Here is a 23351-nt window from a genome sequence, read left to right as displayed (position 1 = left end):
TACTGGCTCCTGAACTCAGCGCCGCAGACTAACTGTCTCGAGAAAAGCTATTTTTACTGTCTACATATTTTAAATACATATGCTATAAATGGAAAAGTGACAGTTATTCCCCCCCCCCCCCAAAAAAAAATCGGCAATTATTTACTGTTTCTTATTATGGTTTCGGTCCGGCTATTTTTTTTTTTTTTTCAAGCAGTTATTTTCACTACTCAAATGCAATGAAGCTTGAAACAGATTACAAAGTATTGTCGCAGATTTTGATGGGAGGAGGGGGTCATGATCCCCCCCCCCATCCTCCTTGTATACACTTCTTACGGTTTCGATCAAGTTTTTTATTTTTTCGAGCAAACAACATTCAAATACTGTTGCGGGTTGGGGGAGGGGTGTTATGACCCCCTCACTCGTATCCGCCACTGCATCTACCCTCGATAAGCCGTCCACCAATTACTCACAATTTGAGTTTAATTTTATTGCACTAACAGTTCAAAACATATTTCTAGCTCTTAATAATAATTGTCAGAATTAATTTTGTACTTTTAATATAATTTGCACAACTCTTTCTCATCATACAACTGAATGTAAGTGCTATGATATATTTTTTCGCAGATTTAACTAGTTTATATTGATTGTTGCATGTCATCATTTTACTTTCTTCTATATCTATCTGTGTGTGTGTATGTATGTGTGTCCGTGTTTGTATGTGTTTCCGTGTGTGTGTCACGTCTATGTGTGAGCAGTTTTTGTGGCCGCTCTACAGCAAAAAGTACCCCATGAAATCGAACGAAATTTGGTACACATATGTGCCCCTATGTGAGCTTGTGCCCATTGGTTTTTGGCGCGAATTCCTCCAAGGGGGGTGGAGCAATGGGACTTTTTTGAGTTACGCGTGCTTGCTATTCCTCAGGAAGTTACTGGCGGAATCAAACAAAATTTGGTCCATATGTTGCCATTAACAGGAACAGGTGCTGATTCAATTTTGGTGTCAATAACTCAAACGGGGGTGGAGCTGTAGAACGTTTTTTGTCGTCAATTGTGACTGCTGTATCTCAAGAAATAATGAACGGAATGAAAGAAAAATTTATCATCAAGTAGCCTTTAGTGGGTATAAGAGCTGATTTTATTTTGGTGTTAACAGCTAAAAAGGGGAAGCACAATCGCCCGTTCTTTTTTTCCATTGTGAGTGCCCTATATCAAGAAGTAATACTACGTTCTGGTTGAAATTTGGAATATATGTGAATCCATACGTAAACAGACTTTGGTTCAATTTTGACTTCAATCGCTCCAAGAGGTGTTGATTTTTTTTTTTTTTTGCGAATAAAAATAGTTTTATTAATGCAACAATAAGAAAGATAAATCGTAATAGATTGTCGTCTGCGTATTTCTCGTGATTTTAATTGTATGGAAATGATCGGAAATATTATCTCAATGATTTAAAATTTTTAACTGTTGCCATCTTATGTTTGGTAATAAATAAAATATTTGTAATTAATTCAAGTAAGGCTTTTAAAGTAACTTTCAATTTTCGCTCTTTGTTTTGTTTTTACAATAATTCAAACATTTTGTTTTTGTTAGGAATATTGCTGCCTCGTCAAGCATGTGGAGGGATCAGAAAAAGGAAAAATATAGAAGAAAGTTTCGTGATAGCCACAACATACTAGTTTGTCTTATTATAGTACCAAGATATTGCGAAATTATTCCTATTGAATTGTATTTATGATTTGCAGTTCAGTAGTTTCAATAAATTCGTGGGGTTCGTATTCTTTCGTATTGCTTAAATTAAACGCAATGCCCTGATCCATTAAGAAACATTTGTTAGAGATTGTCATCTATGTAAATTTGTAGTGTAGTAAACTAAAAAATGTATGTTAAATATTGACAAAACGATCGATGTTTTAAAACATCGATGTTCAGAAACATCGATGTTTTTGGTCGATATATCAATACCATCGATGTTTTAATTTCCAACATCGATGTTCTGAAACATCGATGTTTTGCCATCGATGTCGCACCACTAATGCGAAGCACCGGATCAAATTTTCTCCAAAATGGCGGATGCGTCGGGTCCTCCAAATAGGTGCCTTACCGTGTAGTCTGTGTTCTAAATTGATTCTGGTAACCAGGGTTGGCAAGTTTCTGGCGAGGCGGTTGAAACCACTGGTAGAAACCGGTTAAAACCGGCATGGCAAAAACCACTTTCTGCCACTTTGCGGCAGAAACTGGCAAAAACTCACAAAATGAAAAATTAATTCTTGATATACAACAGAAAATGCATGGAAAAAATAATTAATTGTTAACCAAAGTACTGTAATTTTATTACAAAATTATCACAATTCAAAATCAAATGTTACATTGTTTGGACCCTGCTATTGCCTCTTAGAAAAGATGGTTTCAAAAATCTAAATAGGTTCTCAATTTACTACACACAAATGAGAAATTTTAGAATATCCTTAAAACAGAAGAGCTAGCAGACAATGTATCAAGGAGCAAGCAATGTTCGTGAAACTTTTATCTATTGTATAACTGTTACACCTTGTAGTAACTGGGGTTGTGGTAAAAATTTGACTGGAAAAATAAGTTTTGAGAAATGGGGCCAATTTGTTTTGCACAGTGACATTAGGTGCAAAATTTAGGCAAGTAAAATTCTGGCACTTTCTTCTTGAAGCACATGACATGATAATTTCAATCACGAACAATTTAGAGGAAGCATTTAAGTGAGCAAATTACAATCAGTAATGCCTGTTTAATTCTGTATGTCACTCCTCTTTCCTAAGCACCCCTATATGATTTTTTATCCTTTGTTAAATTAATCCAAATACTACGAGCCTCTGCAATTGGAAAGTTCCCATTCTGAACTAAATCAAGGGCACTAGCATGGAATTTTATTTTTTTAAATGATGAAATGTTTAATTTTTTAGTTTACCTAAACAAATATCATTTACTAATTACTTGAGTTATTAGACATTTTTAAGTTTTTGCCAGTTTCTGCCGGTTTTTACCGGTTATAACCAGTTTCTGCCACTGGCACGGCAAAAACTAGTTTCTGCCGGCAGAAAGCCAACCCTGCTGGTAACAAAATATTCCTAAGTCAATTCTTTTATTTCGGCGGATCCTCTCAAAGTCCTCGTCCGCAAAGGGTTAATATACTCATTAATTTCCAAATAAAATACAGTAATTCATATGTTTTTAAATTTCTATCCATCAATTATTTCAATTTATTTGTTAATTTACTTTTTTGAGAATTTGTGGCACTTGCTTCATTACTGAGTTTCCAATAAGTTATCAATTTAAAAAAAAATTTTACCGCAACGAAATTCTTATAAATAAAGAATTAGAAACTCGTATCATAAAAGTAATGATAACTCAGCGAAAAAAAAAAACTCCCTTTCTTCTCTGGGTTTGCAGTGTTACGAGTAGAATAAGCTATAAAATAAAATTAATTAATGACTCTCCAAACAATATTATGCTTACTGTAAAGTTCACTTAGTTCTAGAATTTCAAAAAAAAAAAACATTAGCGACAGAAAATATATTATTTTTAGCCTTCTTTCCCGTAAAAGTTATGAAAAAATGAATAAGGACATAAATGGTGGCTCACCGTAAAAAAAAAATCGCTAAGAGCAAAAGAAGAGCAAAAATAACTTAATAATTAAGCGTTGAAAAATGTAAAAATAATTGGAAAGTAGGGTTTTGAGATGGCGAAAGTTTGTGTCGGTCGGTTTTTTTTTTTTTTTTTTTTTTTTTTTTTTTTGTGAACTTTTTTTTTAATTCACTGAAACCCCTAGTTCCCGCCTTTTCATTGTGTTCTGCACAAAATTTCGTTAATTCCTGAGCAGTACTGTCTTCACGAGACAACTTTGAAGTAGGGTCGTTTAAATATGATTACCCTGCAGTTGAAACAATAAAAATCGCTTTCATTTGTAAAGCGTCAAACGCTTTAAAAATTGGGGCATTTGATCATTCAAGTTAGCTTGTAAATTAGATAATAAAATAACGTAAATTTGATGAGAGAAATACAGACTTACACAATACCACTGTTTGTTGATGAAGTATGGTTAAAGCTTTGAAAATGTGTATTCAGCTAAACGTACATTATCGACCCGAATTTATTATTTTGAAAATTACGAGGGAGAGAACAGGACAATATTTATGCTGAACACTTGATGATAATTATAAACCACAAAATCGCTCTTTTTTCCGAACCTTTTGATTGGGTATACGATATGCATGCATGAATTAGTGTCTTGAGAAGATTTACATTTAGAATTTCACTTACTCTGTTATTCTGCTCGCAAAATCTCCTGTCTGGTTTGTGTCAAACCACCCAATGTCTTGCCTCAGGATCGACTTCATGAAAAGACATCGGATTCTGAAAGCTTGATTTGCGGCAGCGAGACTAAAAAAACTTACGTATATGTAGTTACATATGAAAAAAGTAACACCACATATTGCGTTATACATGCATAATCTTGCGGTTGAGTCTAAAAAGTCTTGCATAGATCTATAAGAAACAGGAAAGATTAGTTACTATTGTCATGTACTACATAGATAAATAGATTGATAAAGAGTGATAATTGAGAGAAAAAGTCTCATGAAAAATATTTATAATGTAGTCGAACTCGCTTATAACGGTCTTTGATTTAACGAAAACCTGGATTCAGCGAAGAAGTTGGAAATATTTGTTTGGTATAATGTGAATTTTATGGAAGCATAACTCGCTTTTAGCAAGTAAACCTAGCTTAAAGCGAGTAATATTTGAATGGCTCATTTTATTTCTACTGACTTCCAGCTCATCATATCCTTCTTTCTTTCTTTTTTTTTTGTTTGTGTAAAAATTCCTTTCCTATTCCAAAGTCAATCGATGTCAGTGATGACTCACAAATCTTGGGAGCAAGTCATGACGGTCCTTGAAAAAATAAATTTGCAGCAGAGAAGCACTTGAAAAATAAATATTCATTGATTCCTATTTTATCGCTTCCTAGGATAGTGTAGCTCAAATTTAAGCTAATGCAGATGGAAAATGAGAAGAAAGATAGAAAGCAACGGTGACATCGACAAACCTGAAGAATTTGAAGCTGAACTACCCATTTCAAACTTGATAGTTTTTGATGAAATTTCTTTTTTCGATTCCATGGGTACAAATAACGCTGTTTCTTGTGCCATGAGCATTCTTCGAAAAAGAATTGCATAAGAAATAGAAAATAAGGCAGCTGAAAGTTAATTAACCAATTTCTTTCGTACTGTACAGTGTAAATAAACAAACAAAGTAAATATGTATAAGTGTTTTCATGGATTTTTACGAAAACCCGTTTCTTACGAGCACTCTGTTATAACGAGCAAATTTTGCGGTCTCTTCATGCTCGTTATAAACGACTTCGACTGTATATACAGAATGGAAATAAATAAAAAATACATAAATACTTTTATGTAGAAAAGCAAAATTTAAAACAACAACGTTTTATTGCAGAAAACTTGCAGATTACTGGAGACACGTGTTTCGGCAAAAAGGAACGTCGTTTTCAGAGTAAAATTAAAACAAAAACGTTTTATTGCACAAAACTTTACTGCAAATACGTGTTTCGGCCTTACAAAGAACGTCTATTTCAACGCAAAAGAAGTGAGCTTACAACTTATGGATGTTAAGACATCCGACAAAACCTTTTGTCGGATCCTGGCAAAACATCTATGAGAACACGGCAGAAATATCTGCTGTGTTAAGAGATGTATGGTGTTCATATCAGTGCTTATGACACTTAAGGTTGCATGTAAAAATCATTCAACGGTAACTAGCATAATGTTGAAAATAAAGGAGGGAAGGGATACCCACTTCCCAGTCTGTATAAATGTGTACAACTAAGAGAAGAATTTTTTCACAAATTAAATTCATTATCAAATGAAAGAACAGGGTTGTGGAAAGTACTCACGTGGTGACATTGGTAACATTTTTACTGTGATCCACCAATTCATCTATCACCTGTCCAAATATGATCATGACGGCCGGCATGGAGGCTCCTGATGCTATTGCAACGACGAGACCGATGATGATGAAAAGCCTGTCGCAGGCACTTGAATATCTAAACTGCAATAGAAATGCCCCAAAAAGTTTTTTAAAAAAGTTGTTTAAAAAGCATCATTAATTTTATCATTTAGATTAAAATAAAAAAAAAAGGTATTAAACCTCCATGCAATAATGAAATACAATGTAAAATCCCTCAGGGATGAGTCACCAATTCATTTGTCCATTTTAATAATTGGTTTTTGCTTATGGAAATATTAACCCCTTGCATGTAATCTTCTGCTTGGTGTGATGTATCCAGATTAGAAAATAAGCTCTGGTAACATAGCAAGTTATTTTAACTACCTTCTTATATTTTAAGAATTAAAAGCAGTTGTTTACCTACCAAAGAACAGATTCCTACAGGAGGCACTTTTTCTTCGGAACCGTCTTCCAAATCCGCTTTTCTAAAAGAGAACCAAAACTCGTTAAGATCCATCGCAGTGTCTTCAAAATCTAAACACTCACAAGGATACGTGAAATACACCGCCAGCTCAGTCATTTCCAGCCGAGGACTGCAGTTTCGTGCTTATTAGCACTCATCAGCCCGGCATAGGAAAGTGACTGAGCTGGAGATGGAAAACCTCTTAAGGCAGCCAAGAGTGCGAAACAAACTGGTAGCTATATAGAATTAGCAGACCAGACGAGTGACCGAAGCAATGGTTCGGTTCAACTCGAAGATTGAACGCGAGGCAAGGTATATTCAGTAAATTACCGCCCATTAGCCAGGGCTAAAGCAAAAATACGTGAAATACACCGCCAGTTGAATTTATTGAATATACCTTGCCTCGCGTTCAATCTTCGAGTTGAACCGAACCATTGCTTCGGTCACTCGTCTGGTCTGCTAATGCTATTTTAGCTACCAGTTTGTTTCGCACTCTTGGCTGCCTTAAAAGGTTTTCCATCTCCAGCTCAGTCACTTTCCTATGCCGGGCTGATGAGTGCTATTAAACACGAAACTGCAGTCCTCGGCTGGAAATGACTGAGCTGGCGGTGTATTTCACGTATTTTTGCTTTAGCCCTGGCTAATGGGCGATAATTTACTGAATATACCTTGCCTCGCGTTCAATCTTCGAGTTGAACCGAACCATTGCTTCAGTCACTCATCTGGTCTGCTAATTCTATATTAGCTACCAGTTTGTTTCGCACTCTTGGCTGCCTTAAGAGGTTTTCCATCTCCAGCTCAGTCACTTTCCTATGCCGGGCTGATGAGTGCTAATAAGCACGAAACTGCAGTCCTCAGCTGGAAATGACTGAACTGGCGGTGTATTTCACGTATTTTTGCTTTAGCCCTACTTAATGGGCGGTAATTTACTGAATATACCTTGCCTCGCGTTCAATCTTCGAGTTGAACCGAACCATTGCTTCGGTCACTCGTCTGGTTTGCTAATTCTATATTAGCTACCAGTTTGTTTCGCACTCTTGGCTGCCTTAAGAGGTTTTCCATCTCCAGCTCAGTCACTTTCCTATGCCGGGCTGATGAGTGCTAATAAGCACGAAACTGCAGTCCTCAGCTGGAAATGACTGAACTGGCGGTGTATTTCACGTATTTTTGCTTTAGCCCTACTTAATGGGCGGTAATTTACTGAATATACCTTGCCTCGCGTTCAATCTTCGAGTTGAACCGAACCATTACTTCGGTCACTCGTCTGGTTTGCTAATTCTATATTAGCTACCAGTTTGTTTCGCACTCTTGGCTGCCTTAAGAGGTTTTCCATCTCCAGCTCAGTCACTTTCCTATGCCGGGCTGATGAGTGCTAATAAGCACGAAACTGCAGTCCTCGGCTGGAAATGACTGAGCTGGCTGTGTATTTCACGTATTTTTGCTTTAGCCCTGGCTAATGGGCGGTAATTTACTGAATAAACTCACAAGGATAATTTATTTATGGTTTCAAAACAAAAATCTTCTTGCCGTCAAATCCGTATAGGAATTTCTTCCAAGTCTTTTCTCAAAAACGTAAATAACGTAGTTTTACAACAACAATTTAGCCAAATGTGTACTGTAAAAGTAAGTACCTTTTCATTTAAATGTAACGCATGGTAGTTTATGCTTAAGTATGACAATCGAATAACCTTAAACACAGCATTATTCTACATTCAAGTGCAGTTACAATAAGAGTGGATTCAGTTACAGGTTTTGAGGGGATCGTCATTAAAATATGAGGCACACAAATAATAAAAGGGACGTCATACGTGTGATACTTAAGGTTTAATAGGAGCAGAGGCTCTATCCCGGTGATTTCTCGAAATTGAAGTCCTCAAAACGCATTTTTTTTTTGGCTACCCTTGGTAGAGGATTCTCCCCCTGAATTCATGCTTGAGATACAGCATATATTTGAGAAACATTCATACACTAAATGTACAACATTTGACATAGTCTCCTTTCATTAAATGGCTATCGAAAAGGTGACATCCTTCTGTGACGTTTTACTTTCGTCGGAAACGAAGTAATATCAAAGAAGGATTGTATTCAGAAACCATGAGAAATCATATAACTTTTTTTTATATTATTAATTTTATCAATAACCGATGAAAGAAGTCAGCGGCAGTAACGGGTTTTTTTTTTTTTTTGCTTGTAAAATATGTGAAACGTGAAGAAACATAGCGTATAATGGCTTGAAGTTCAATGAAAATTGCTTTCAAAAGTTTCGGAGTTAAAGGAGTCACAACAAAGAGGGACATTCTAGAAATTAACTTTACTGAACTCATATACAGAGACAAACAAAAATTGTAAAATCTTACGCACCAGGGGGAAAAGTTTGTGTAGAACAATTGCTTCTCAGAGTTAATAGAAAAATTCAGTATAATATGACTTCCAAACAATCCCTGTTCTGAAACAACTATGCTCCAAGTTACCTTTTTAGTCGCCCGGATTTTGTCGGGCCTTGGCTCATACAGTTAGTTTTGCTGGCAGATATAGGAAAGACAGAACAGGGAATGTACCCCCCCCCCCCCCCGCTCCTCCCCCCCCCCCCCCCGATGAATGAACAGGTTTTTTTTTTTTTTAGATTTCAAAAAAAAAAAAAAAATCCTTGATAGTTTGCCTTTACTAACTTTCTCCTATACATTTTAAAAATGCGGTGTTTGTCCACTTGTTGGGAATGTTCATTTGATGGTAATGCACTTTTTTTCATGTCGACCCGTTAAAAAAAAAAAAAAAAACATTTAGCCGAGAACAATAAAAGTTCGGCCCTTTTTTTTTTTTTTTTCAATGAATCAATTGAAATACACTGGTGTAAAAAATTAAGAGAATTTTCAGGTATGGTCAATTATCTCCAGAACTACTGCGCCGATTTTAATGAAATTTAGTATGTACATACATTGAAACAATGCAAAACAACACTCGTTAGAGTTAGATGGTATGTAACAACGGTTGCAAAATTGAACAACAAAATGGGTTAATGGGAGTATGGCCCCCTCTCACAAACCTATAGACCTTGCAGTGTGACTCCATACTTGAAGTAGTTTATGGGATCCTGGGGCAATTGTTTCCACTCGTTCAACAACGCTGTTCTCAGACTATGGATGGTCCCCGGAGAGGTGTTGCGAGTTGCTATTGCTCTCCCAAGAGCGTCCCAGACATGATCTATAGGATCGGAGTCTAGAAATCTGCTCGGTTAAACCCTCCAGTGAATATCCTCCCCTTCCAGAAATTCGTCGACCAGAAGAGCTCTATGTGGCCTTGCGTTAACATCCATTAAAATTACCCCAGGACTAACAGTTCCTCTTAAGAGGTGAGCATAGGGCTCCAAGACCACATCTCTATTCCTTGCAACTTGTCAAACAGCCTCTCTCAAAGACATGGAGGGGCGTGCGGCCACCCAGCATGATGCCTGTTCAGACCGTCAAACCACCACCGTCATAATGATCGATTTCGAGCAATTGGAAGGCAGGTAGTGGGTTCCTACTTCTATCCAATGAGCGTAGAACAATAATAGTCGTTTAAGCTGAACCAGGAGCCCCTACTTGCCCTCCAATAACCGCGAAATCGACCATTATGGATGAGGAGGTTTGACGGTCTGGTCAGGCATCATGTTGGATGGCTGCACGCCCCTCTATGTCTTTGAGAGAGGCTCTGTTACAGTTGTGAGGTGTAGGGATGTGGTCTTGGAGCCCTACGCTCACCTCTTGAGGGGCGCTGTTAGCCCTGAGTTAATTTTAATGGATGTTTACACAAGACCACATAGAGTTTTTCTGGTCGACGAATTTCCTGAACGGGAGGACATTCACAGGATAGATTGGCCAAGCAGATCTCTAGACTCTAATCCTATAGAGCATGTCTGGAAAGCTCTCGGGAGGGCAATAGCAACTCGCAATACCACTCCGGGGACCCTCTACAGCCTGAGTATAGCGTTGTTGAACGAGTGGAAAAAATTGCCTCATTATCCCATAAGCTGCTTCATTTTAAGGAGTCACACGGCGAGGCCTATATGTCTGTTACAAGGGATCATATCCCCTACTAACCCTTTTTTTGTGTTCAATTTTGCAACTGCTGTTTTATACCATCCGACTATAACGAGCGTTTTTTTATGACATGAGTGTGTATTTTAAATTTTTGATGGTTATTTGGTTTGTATTGTTTCAATGTATGTACATGCCAAGTTTCATTGAAATCGGTCCAGTAGTTCTGGAAATAATTGACCAAATCTGAAAATTCTCTTAATTTCTTACACCAGTGTATTTTTTCTGCCATGTGGCAAATGTCATAATTTTTAACGATGATGTGAATTTTTGAGATTGAAATTGCACTTAAGTGTTCATCAGTAGCGTAACTAGGGGTTGGCAGGAGTGGCTCTCACCAGGGGCGCAGCATCCAAGGTTGGGGGGCGGCATTTCGACTGATTAAAAAAAATCTTTTAAGGGTTTTTTTTTAATCATAGAATTTGGAAAATGCTTTTAAAAAATCTTAAAAAAAAACTTGCAAGGAAAAGAGCTAGGTGACTTCCCATGTGGGAGTCCCTAGGGGGGGATTTCTTTAGTTCGCCAGGGGTGCTAGACCCCATAGTTTCGCTACTGGTGTTCATTTACTAGTGTCCTACATGTCACAAAGAGAATCTGTGTCAATAACTTCAAAGTACTAAAAAAAAAACTTTCTTGCAATTCCAAAATACAACAAAAACGATCCGATTCCGATTTCACAACTCAGATTTTGACTCTGCAGCAATGGTAGAGCTGCCGGCTCTAATGGAAAATGACCAACCCTGACACGGGGTTTTTTAAGCCTTCACCTTGTAACTTCAACTCCGACTCCTTTACCTCCAAAGTCAGTCCAACTCCATGACTCCGACATTAACTCCGCAACTCTGGAGATAAGAATCTGTCTTGGTGGAAAGAAACTAATAACTGTTTTGAAATCAGCATGCCTAATTTCACTCCAAACCAGCTCAAAAATCGAACTCAGCAAAAATTTTGTTACAAATTGTTCCCTACTGTTATTCAAAGGACTCACTTTTCATTAAACTGTAGTTTATATAACTTCTAGTTTTCAGGATTACAATAAAACTTTATTTTACTTATATAATTTTTAACACCACTTACTTTTCCTCGGAAGCACCCTTTTTATCTTTGGATGTAACTGCAACTTCATCGATTCTTGCATTGTATCTTTCTTTTTCTGTGTTTTGAATGCTTGGATAAAGATTTGAAACTCCGCCAATATCATTTCTGGAATAATCATGCATTGTAAACTCAAAATTTAATAACATTAAACTCAAGTAAAATCATCATATGCGTTAGTTTAAAACGCAAAAAATTATTTATAAAGCGTAACCTTTTTTAAATGTATACTCAATGTCCACGATTTTATGCAAGCTGCATTAGGTCTCGTTTTTACGAATACGTTGTAACTCTATACATATTGCGGCATGAAGTTAGAGCTGAAGTTCGAGCAAAATATAAAAAATATATTTTGTTTTATAGATTTCTGAAGCACCGTAATGTATACATATGACATATTACCCCGCATACCGGATAATCCGTGTAATTTTGTTTGGGTTCTTTGAAATGAAAAAAAGTAAATTTTCTAGCTCAGTTCCATTCACAAAGCAAGCCATGATATGGCAAAAATAGATTACAGAACCAATTAGTTAGTAAACGAACAAAAGAGTTTATTAAGTCGATATTCGCGCTGATCTGCATCATATTCCACAACAGTAAGTGCAACAGTTAAAACCTCACTCGCGAAAAATCTTTCAGACAGTGCTATCATTCGAATGAAAGATATAGTAATCCCACCAAAAACATTCTGTAAAAAACTAGCCAAGTCTCGATGGAGCTGCTTGTTTATCTCTAAAAAGTAGTGAAATCTAGACAAAGTCATGACAAGTCTAAGGTTAATTACTGCGATTTCTTTATTATTATAGTTAATGTTGTGTGACTTGGCCGTTAGACATTCTTTATACCTTAGTGGGTACGGGTACAGGTCAATTTTGTTTACACGTTTTCCAAGTGGCAATTTTCCATCGTCAATGGATAGCGGTTCTGGCGAAAGATTGGTGCACTGGTGTCATGGAGCACCTGGTTTTGTACCCTTGTGTACCCTTTAACGGCCAAGTCACACAACATTAACTATAATAATAATGAAATCGCAGTAAGGAACCTTAGACTTGTCATGACTTTGTCTAGATTTCACTACTTTTTAGAGATAAACAAGCAGCTCCATCGAGACTTGGCTAGTTTTTTACAGAATGTTTTGGTGGGATTTCACTTCTTTTTGTAAAAACATTTAATTTGTGTAATGTTCGAGTAGACTAAAGTTAGGCTACATTAAATTAGAAGATGTGCCCCACTACGCTGGACTTTTGCAATGACAGTCGATTTTTTTATGTACCAATAGTAGAAGGGGGCATTACCATATCTCTAATACACCTGAGGGTTCTTCATTAGATACTTCAGCTTTCGATTTTTGACATCAAATAAAGCGGCCCGCCAAGTTGAATATTTTTTTTAAAGGCGTTATGTCGATCTCTAATAGTTTGGTCGGGCTCTAGTGTTTTCTAATCAGGGTCACTCCAGATCTTCAATTAGCCTAGTTTTTATAGTTTTCCCTTTCTGTGGCCATCAAACCCTAACTCTGTACCAAATTTCACCTGAGTTTATGGGAAGTACTAGTTCTATTTTGATGATCATGAGTGAGTGAGTGAGTGTCATAAATGCGAAACTTTGCTTTCGCTTAACTTCGGAACTAAATGACCTACAGACTTGAAATTTCGGATTTTAAGTATGTGATTATAGCTTACTAGATGATGAAAATTTCTGCGTTCTAGTCTCATCAGAAGGTTCTCAAATAGGGGCCTGAAAATGCGGCGAAATGGTTCCAGTAAAGGATGGTACGGCAGTGTTTGCTTCGCGCTCGACTTAGCGGGGGCACTGCCGTGCCCCCAAATTTACGTACTTGAATTAAAGGAACTTACTACGACGAATTACATTTTTGATGCTGGTGCATCTCATTTCAAATTTATGTAAATTTTAACAATTTCGACAAATTTCAGCCCATTTTAAGCATAAAAATAAGTTTTGAGGACTGTAGGTATCCTGTACTTTTGCTAGAAATTAAACTTTGATGAATCAGAGGAATAATTAAAAAAAAAAAAATAAGACCAAAAGTCTGTTTAGTCAAGAATGAAACTATTTTAAAAAGAAGCAAAATAAAATTAATGTGTATTTGCTGTTAGTGAGGTCATTTCCTATAGCTTTAGTTATATGACGATGAAATGAATGATTCTGAAGCATTCATATTTTAGTAATTGTGATTCGTTAATAGTTTGGTTTATGTGCATTAATTTTAAGTTAATTTTTCAGAGGTAAACATATTTTTTATTTATTGAATAGGTACATAAATTCTGCATGTAATTGCAAAATATTTTAATTTTAGGAGTAGAAAAGTTTTGCTTCTTTTTTTTTCAATATTTTATTGTTTTTGATTGTTATTTCTAATCGATTAGAATTTCTTTTGCGAGAATCAAAAAATAATATTATCTTTACTAATAATAAAGCCGAGAGTTTAGATGTCGGGATATCTGTCTGTCTATTACGCACGTAACGCCAAGACTTTTCGGTCTATTTTTATGATATTAGACACAAAATAAGTTTGCAGCAAGGGGGTGAGCACCGCGAAGTGATTTTTCGAAAATTTGACTTTGTTCTTTTTCTATTCCAGTGTTAAGCTGATTTTTCACATAAATTTCATAATGAAGGATGGAAATATTTCATACACATTTTTAAATTTTAGTTCATTCAAAACCTTGGAATTTTCTGCTTAATATGAAGTTTGTTCGAAGTTTCTACGAGCAATAGGAGAGCGATATGAGAATTGTTTTTAGAGAACTGGAATCCAGGGTTTATCCCTAGCAAGCCAAACGATTCTAAATGATTGAGCTCGAGAACAAAATTAAAATCAAGGATGAATAAACTGAAATATTTTCATTGCAAAATAAAAACCGTCTGCTTTTTTCCGTAATTTTAATGGTTTAAATATGTTTAGTAAATCATTAAAATAAATTATACCTAAAAAATGAATTTTAACTGTTTTTTCGAAAATGTTAAATTTCGGAAAAAGGAATCATTTTGCTTTCTAAACCAGAAAAGAATGAAAACTTTTGCAAGGCCACTGCAGAGTTCTGTAAGCAACAATTTTTTTTTCTTTTGTCTTATTTTCATACATTTAATGAAATATAATCGAATTATATATTTCCTTGAAAATTCTTTAGAAGTGCGGTGTCGATTTATTACTGCTGATTCTGATTTATAATGTAATCTTTCTTTTTAAATAAAAAAACCTTTTAACCTTAATTTGCTCCAGGAAGAAATATTCACTTTGTATTTTGTTTAAAGGCTATACAGTTTATGGTTTGGTGCTTGATTTACTATTAATTGAATGCATTAGTATCAAATATTATTTCCTGAATTTAAATTCAATTGGCAAATCAAACGGTTTTGAAATTCACAAATCTAAATGTTATACTAATTTTGACTCGATGAAGGTAAAATTTCTACTTTCATTGGTAGTAAAATCGCAGTTGACAAAATAGAGGCTAATCAACTGGTAGTCGTAGTTGGCAAATTGTCAAATCTGCCCAATATATGTTGCGATTTTGAAAAACAATGTTTACCAAACGCGTAACAGAAGTTTATTTATTTATTTAGAGGCTAAACAGCTTCACATACATAGAGAATTGCAAGTCAAGCGCCTTGCCTCCGGACACACACAGGAAAGATGTAAAACACAAGAGAAAGAAATAACACCCAGGGCACCAGCGGGAATCGAACCCACGACCTCCGACGTAGAAGACGAAGCTTCTACCACAGAGCCACGGAGGCCCCGAAACAGACTTTACCTGTAAATACACAAGCGAACCAAATGACTAGGGAAAATTAAAATTTTTCCCTAAACGGGCAAAGCTGTGCGGGTACCGCTGGTTAATTAATATTTTTTAAAAATTAAGTCACCAAGTTTTGCATCAACAAATATGTAGGGCTCACATTATGATTTAAGTTAGTTATGTATTTACTATGCTAAATTAAATATTTTCAGAGTATAAACGAGGTATTTTCAAAACCTCGTTTTTTCTGGCGCTCCGGAAATTTTTCTACTAACTACTCCGAACTACTACATTTTCGAACACTTATATTTATCTGAGTTGAGATCAGATAAATAAGCAAGCAATTAACCTGCAGTTAAGAATGCACGATAAATCATAATTTTTTGTAGTAACAAGAGGATTTTAAAAATTGATAAATATTTTTCTTTATTTTTCTCACGTGATTTTTACGATAAGATGACCGATTTTTGTTACTTATTTGTTAAAAATTAATACCATTACGTAATATTTGATAACTATGAATCGTAAGCAGTTATTTTCTCAATCGTGAATTTTTTCTGTTGGATAATGTTATGTAATTTCAAAGCTTCTATTACACTATGGTAATCTAATCTAACAGGACGGGACAGCTTGATTGACATTAAGATTGACTTTTTATGTTAAAAATGAGTCACAATTGACCTTCGAAATTTTTCCGTTTAATGGTAAGAAGAAAGATAGGAATAAAATGTTTTGGAAAAGCTTATTTTAGCAATATATGTTTATTAAAAATGAATAAAAGAAAACTAATATAACTAGTATGTTGTGGCCATCACGAAACTTTCTCCTATATTTTTCTTTTTTTTTTTCTGATCCCTCCCCATGCTTGACAATATGCAATATTCCCAACAAAAACAAAATTACACATGCAAAAACTAGACGACCATCCCAATGTCTGAATTATTGCAAAAGCAAAGCAAAGAGCGAAAATTGAAAGTTATTTTAAAAGCCTTGCTTGAATTAATTATAAATATTTTATTTGTTAACAAACATAAAATGGCAACAGTTAAAAATTTTAAATTATTGAGATAATATTTCCGATCATTTCCATACAATTCGCAACTCCAACGAACTATACACTGTTAAAACTACAGGTTGCATTCGGCACCTTTCAGGGGTGAAACGCTTGTTCACCAGCGGCACCCAATACGGAGCCGAAATTGCACCTCTAACTAGGGTGAAAAACAGGCACCTTTCAAAAAGTAGGCAGCCGGGGTGAAAAGAATGAACCTTCGGAGAGAGAAATGGCACCCTTACTGTAGATCCTCCCCCCTCCCCCGTATTGTGTGCGTTTTTGAATACAGTTGTGTATTTTTCTTTTTTTAATAGTTTTGTTTTGATTCATGATAGTCTACGCTTTGCACACTTTTCACATTGCATGAATTCAGTACTGGAAATGATTAAAACTTGTAATTACAGCATTTGACCATATTTCAGAGTTTTCAACATAGTTAAGAAGTGCTCATTGCTTTAATTCATCTGATCGTTCTCTACATCAGTGTTTCTCAACCTCTTTTGACCCACGGGTCGGTAAAAACAAATGAAAAACATTGCGGACCTGTGAAATTTTTATCCTTTTCTTAAAAATAAATAAAATAAATAATAATAATTATAATAACTCTCGGAGCGGTAAAAAACTTGTGAAAAAATTCTGCGTACTGATGAGTTTTTTTTTTTTTTTTTACAAAGTAATATTAAAGATGAATAAAGCAATAAATATCTACAGACTTTATTTGGTATCAAAGAGTTGTCACAAATATAATTAAAGTTAAAGACGAGTAATTATTTGAATAATCATAGTTAAGTTAATGATCATTTGTGAGAAATAAGCGCACCGAAAGTAAAGTGTAGATGTACTTATGAATTATTTACATGAACAACCAAAAATATTCTCGGATATTAAAGTTACGATAAAACAAAATCGTTTCTCAAACGTTCAACATTTCAATCAAAATAACAATAAAATAAAATGCGCATAAAATTTTTCGACAGTTAAAAATTTAAAGAAACTCCTAACACTATCGAATAACCGCTAACAGGAAATGATTCAAACACTAGAACGAAAAAGCAAAAGAAAAAGATAGACGGAGAGAGATTTCTTTTTTATTTTTTGCGCTCGCTACACGAAGCACAAGAATCATTTTTATTTAGGTTCTCACTTGTTGATTATTGAAAATATCATTGCGGTTACTATTTCGGTGATTAAATGTTGCTTATCGAGTACTCAAGAAAATAATGATAGATACATTTAGTAGCGTTTTGTGTGAATGATGGAATTTTCACGATAGTAACGGTAACCTGAAAATAAACAACTAACGGTACTACGATATCGTAACGGACTAACGGTAACTGAAAAGCATTAAACGTACTTTTAACTATGTTTGAAAGCCCTAAAAGCTACAAAGTGATCAAAAGCTGTACTTACTTGTTATTTTAAAGAATTATCCTACAAAAGTTGAGATTTAATCCAATAGTGTACTTCATTCAGTGTGAAAGACGTAGAAGTCACGCGTAGTGCAACCTATCATTCGTCCGCCATATTGAAGTGGTTGAATGGTGAATGTATGCCGGAAGCGCATGCGCCAGCAAGTCATTTAGCGATTGCTTGCTGTTTTGGCACCCCTGTCTACGACTGTCTGCTACTTTCGCACCTCTGCTTTACTTCCTGGCCAGTATGGCACCCTTGGTCACCATGCTTTCACCTTAGGGGGAATATATTCACTCGTCTGGGACCTCTGGTTATAACAGTGTAGGGGGCACTGAAGTCACTGTCTAATGGCGGACTTAAAAACTAAAACAAACGCACATGGTAACGAAGAAAATGCTAAAAGTGTTGTGATTTTTGTTCGTACGTATGATTTTTTCGTTTTATTCTTTTTAAATTAATTTTCAAAGCCTTGTGGATATTCTGGCAGACGTAGAAAGAAATGAGAATTCAAGAAGCATTACTAAACGTCAAAGATTAATGCAAACTACGTAGTTCGTAGTTCTAAGCAGCTATTTCCACGTTGTTGAATTCGATATTTATCAATTCTTGATAAAAATAAATAATAATTGTGGCCCGACAAGAATAACAATTAATGCTAGAAAATTCAATATGACATTACAAATTGTTATCGAAAGAAGATGATACTTTTTTGCCTTGCTTGGCTCGCGCTTATTGTTTTCCATTTGTAGCTGAGTTATTTCTCTCGAATTCCCGAATCGGTTAATTTAAAAATTTTCTGTTTCGATTTTTCTAATTTCTGAGTTACGATTTAATTGTGTCATGTTATGCAAATCATCAACGAAATTCTCACGGATATATGGTGGTAGTTTTCTTTTCAGTTGATTGACCATTATTTCTTTTCACTTATCGAATTCTGTAATCTTACTACCATTTTATTCCACTCATGATAAAAATTAAAAATGGTTTAACTAAAAACGCGAAATCTCGCCAAGGCTACTTTGCTCGCACTATACTAAAACTATAACACTAAACAAATTTGGCGAAACCTTTCAGCTGAGAATAAAAGGAATAAAGTAAATTCTTTCTCGGTTATTCATTTTGTTCTACGATAATATATTCAAGAAAATATTTTGCATACTGTCCATTCCAACTAAATGCTGCTGTAAAATATGGTAAGTTTAATTAATTTAAGATTAAAAAACCCCCATATTCTTACAAATTCATACAAAATAATAAAAAATTTTACCTTGTATAACGTTATCCAAGTTTGTTAATCCAGAATTTTCGCTTTCGCCAATTATTAAGGAAATAATGAAAACTAACATTATTTTGAGATGCTCGAGAATACTACTAAGGGACGAATTAATTTCTGTAGCTGAAAGCAAACTAAGACACATCGATTGCGTTAATAAATACTCAGAACAAACTGCCTGTGTTTACGTCAACAGACACACGTGGAACGCAACGTGGCAATGTTTTAGTTTCATTTGCAGTTTTGTAAATCTCCGCAAAGTAGCGTATTCGAGCGCTGGAGTTCCGAATTAAAATTACGAGAAATACGCAGACGACAATCTATTGCGATTTATATTTCTTATTGTTGCATTAATAAAGCTATTTTTATTCTCAAAAAAAAAAAAAAATCAACACCTCTTGGAGCGATTGGCGTCAAAATTGAACCAAAGCCTGTTTACATATGGATTAACTTATATTCCAAATTTCAACCAGAACATAGTATTACTTCTTGAGATAGGGCACTCACAATGGAAAAAAGAACGGGCGATTGCGCTACTCCCTTTCTAGCTGTTGACACCAAAATAAAATCAGCTCCTATACCTACTAAGAGCTACTAGCCGATAAATTTTTCTTTCATTCCGTTCATTATTTCTTGAGATACAGCAGTCACAATTGACGACAAAAAACGTTCTATAACTCAACCCTCGTTTGAGCTATTGACACCAAAATTGAATCAGCACCTGCTCCTGTTAGGGGCAACATATGGACCAAATTTTGTTTGATTCCGCCAGTTACTTCCTGAGGAAAAGCAAGCACGCGTAACTCAAAAAACGTTCCATTGCTCCACTCCCCTTGGAGGAATTCGCGCCAAAAACCAATGGGCACAAGTTCACATAGGGGCCCATATGTGTACCAAATTTCGTTCGATTTCATGCGGTAGTTTTTGCTGTAGAGCGGCCACAAAAAACTGGTCACACACAGACGTGACACACATACACACACACACACACACAGACAGACAGACATTTTCCAAAAATAGTCGAAATGGACTTAGCACACCTCAGAACGTTCGAATCCGTCAAAATTCGAAATTCGAAAATTTGCACGAATCCAATACTTTCTTCTATATATTAGATATAGAAGAAAGTAAAAATGATACATCTGCATACAAAGAGTTTAATCAACGAGAAATTTCAGTCTTCTATCTTAAAAGATCATATTGTGGAGTATATGGCAACAAATGTTTAAAAAGTATTTAGAGTGTAAATTTGTCAAGTAAAATCCAGGGTAACAAAGATGGGTTTAACTGGTAAACGAGTCGAAGTCGGAATGGAAGTCGCTATCCCTCCTAAACCATAGCCCTTACAAGAACAATGCAAAGTTTTTATGGCCCAGTCGTTTGGATATCGGACTTATCAAAGGGCATCAAGGTCGTTAAATATCTACTAAGTGCGGGGTTCAAGCTCTATCTATAGATGAGTTCACAAGTCTTATGATAGGTAAATATCAGTTGTTGTACATACAGGATAGTAAAGAAAATTTCTTTTCTTTTCAGACTTATATCCAAATTGTGAAGGTGAAGATGACTGGTGGACTCATCTCTCGATGGTTAATTCAGTTATCTTTGTTCTGTGTTAGGGATAATAGTGGGTAAATTGTTCTTAAGTTTTCATTTGAAATGGCAACTCTGCTGATCGTGGAATATGTTTAAAACGCCTTTTTACTTTCAGTAGTTCGACTAGCCCCGGATCTACGTCATTTCTTCCTTATTTTCTTCCATCGTCGCCAACTAACTGTGGTGACCGTCATAGAATTGAAGAGGCAACGTTACTGGATAGCACAAATATGACAGAAACTCTTAATTTACTTTATTCGAATATACTCGTATTTACAGTATTAAACATGGCGCTCCTCTAGTACATAGAGAAGGCGCGACACTAGCGCCGCCGAATCGAGAAGAGGAGAGTCCTCACAACAGTTATTGAGTGTTGTAACCAATAAATCATGTACTGATTTTATTTTGTACTTTTTAGTGATAACCAAGCTTTCTTAAATAAAGTCTTTACATTAAAAAAAACATTTATTTTTTACAGAAGCTTCCCGACTTGCTCAAGCGATACATTCCTTTTACTATTTTATAACTGAAATTGAGGTAAAAAATACGAGTATATTATTATTTTTATACGAAAGTGATTACTTAGAAAATGTTAGGCAACAAAACTGTTTGCTGACAGTTCCTATAAGCTAAATAAAGTTAAAAAATAAGCAAACTAGGAGACTGGCGTAGGTAGCCAGATCGTAGAAAGTTCGATAAACAATCCAGCCAGCTGGTTGCCACAATGAGTTATTTTCTTATTAGTAGGCCTTTATACATGTAATCAAATTAATTGTTAGTCTGTTTTTTTAGAAATTGCAAGGAGAGTCAGTGAAAATAAACGAAAAAAAGAAACCCGGAGTCGGAGTTGGCATGTTTTCGAACGACTTCGTCTCCTTTACCCCAAAATCAGTTTGACTCTTTAACTCCGACTCCGACTCCACAGCCCTTTTGGCAAGTAAATGTTGTTGATTGATAGCATAACACCCTGAAATCTCTCCGAAATGTTTGAATAAAATCATTAAATCACAGTTTCAATGTTTAAGATACAATAGAGAAGAACCTCGTTTCTCCGCGGAGCTTCAGATCATTCGGATCAAATTTGTAGCCTTATTTTATGTTCACATAGATAATACGAGCCTACATGTTTTTGGTGTTTTGAATTTGATAAGTGTCCTTAGCTGATACAAGTACACTGATTCTGAATATAAATTAAGTTTGAGCCAATCACGTCAAGATTTTTCACAAAATTAAAAAAACTTGATGAGATATTTTGTACTAAAGCAAAAAAGTATTTTACAGATATTTCCTAAATTGCATTGAAATTATTTCTTTAAAATGTCCTACTGCCAAGAAAAGGAATGCGAGCTACCAAAAAAAACCAAACATCCACCGCCAAGAAAGACGAAAGAAATTAAACACGCGACTATGGACAGTTTACATGCCAGAACAAGTTGAGTTTTTCACCCCTCTGTATCTCAGCCTCATGAAGATCCCCGGAGTTGATTTTTGGTATACTTAATCTCTAGTGACCATGATGAAGTCTCGATACATCGATTAAAAATATTTTTATGTTAATTTCATTTTAGTGGTATCACTTTTTCATTTTCGCATTTGTCAAAGTAAACTTGACGGTATCGACATTTGTTTACCAAATAGTTAGCATCAGTTGTTGATAACATCGAGTTGTGTTTTGTTTTCTGAGTGTTTAGTGCGTCATACTATCATCAAGAAAGTATAAAAAGTCCTGATATATTTTGTTACGTATGTGGTGATTTAACGATAACAAAGCATCAAAGAAACATAATAGTATCTATCAAGAAAGCTCATCACACTTATTTCGGTGTAAAGCTTGGTGATCAGGACAAACATTGGGCTCCATACAAAGTGTGCTTAGCTACTGGGAAAACGGACAAAAGGTACACGTAGCTCTTTACCCATTGGCATTTCTATGCAATAGGGAACCAAAAAACCATGGAGACGACTGTTACTTTTGCTCCCGCGATGTCAATGTCGAATATTTGAAGAATAAACAATTCAGTATCCTGATTTACCGTCTGATCCACGACCTGTACTTCATAGACCAGGATCTCCCATTCCTGCACCTTTTCCAACCATCCAACAACAATCGTCAGATGCAAGTTGAAACTACAAAACCGATGAAGAAAAAGCGAAAAGACCAGTTTTATTCAAATGAAACCCAACGATTGTTTAACGTAGATAAAACTGCATTATTTTTTATGCACAACTGAATTTTGTAGGAATTTTCTATTAAATATAGTTTTAATAAATATTCTCTCAGTATTTTTGGCAGTTCTATGAAAATTTTCAAAAAACACTTTTCTTGAAAACCTGACGAGCTGGAAAAAAACTAAGCTCAGATTCGTGATCAGCACACCTCATTTACTACAGTGCTCATATTGAACTTGAAACACTTTTTCATGAAGAAAAAAATGTAGGCCTGTGTAATTTTAAAGTAAGCAAAAACGTAACAATTTCAACATTTGATTTTTTATTTTATGAAATGCACAGCTCTTGCATAGATTGTACAATTAATTATGCTAATCTAACTTACAGAACTACAGCTGAACTGTATTGCCGTGTTAAGCACAAAAGTCGTGTCTGCTGCTGAGCTCAAAATAAGAAACTGCTCTTTAAGGTTTTT

The 23351-nt window shown here is 35.4% G+C and overlaps 1 protein-coding gene across 1 annotated transcript in view; it reads right to left on the bottom strand.

The window, feature by feature from the left end:
* The window catches only part of LOC129235326 (ATP-dependent translocase ABCB1-like), a 119592-nt gene that overhangs the window by 75858 nt on the left and 20383 nt on the right, over positions 1-23351 (bottom strand). Inside the window, exons 2-5 of the mRNA XM_054869093.1 lie at positions 11590-11715; positions 6398-6458; positions 5921-6075; positions 4273-4497 (exon numbers count right to left, since the gene is read on the bottom strand). Of these exons, the coding sequence (XP_054725068.1) occupies positions 4273-4497; positions 5921-6075; positions 6398-6458; positions 11590-11715 (567 nt within the window). The remainder of the gene's footprint in view (positions 1-4272; positions 4498-5920; positions 6076-6397; positions 6459-11589; positions 11716-23351) is intronic.

The sequence above is a fragment of the Uloborus diversus genome, chromosome 1 (assembly GCF_026930045.1).
Source record: "Uloborus diversus isolate 005 chromosome 1, Udiv.v.3.1, whole genome shotgun sequence".
Classification (NCBI taxonomy): Eukaryota; Metazoa; Arthropoda; class Arachnida; order Araneae; family Uloboridae; genus Uloborus; species Uloborus diversus.
The sequence above is the reverse complement of the archived record's forward strand: the minus strand, read 5'-3'. Positions and strand labels throughout refer to the sequence as shown.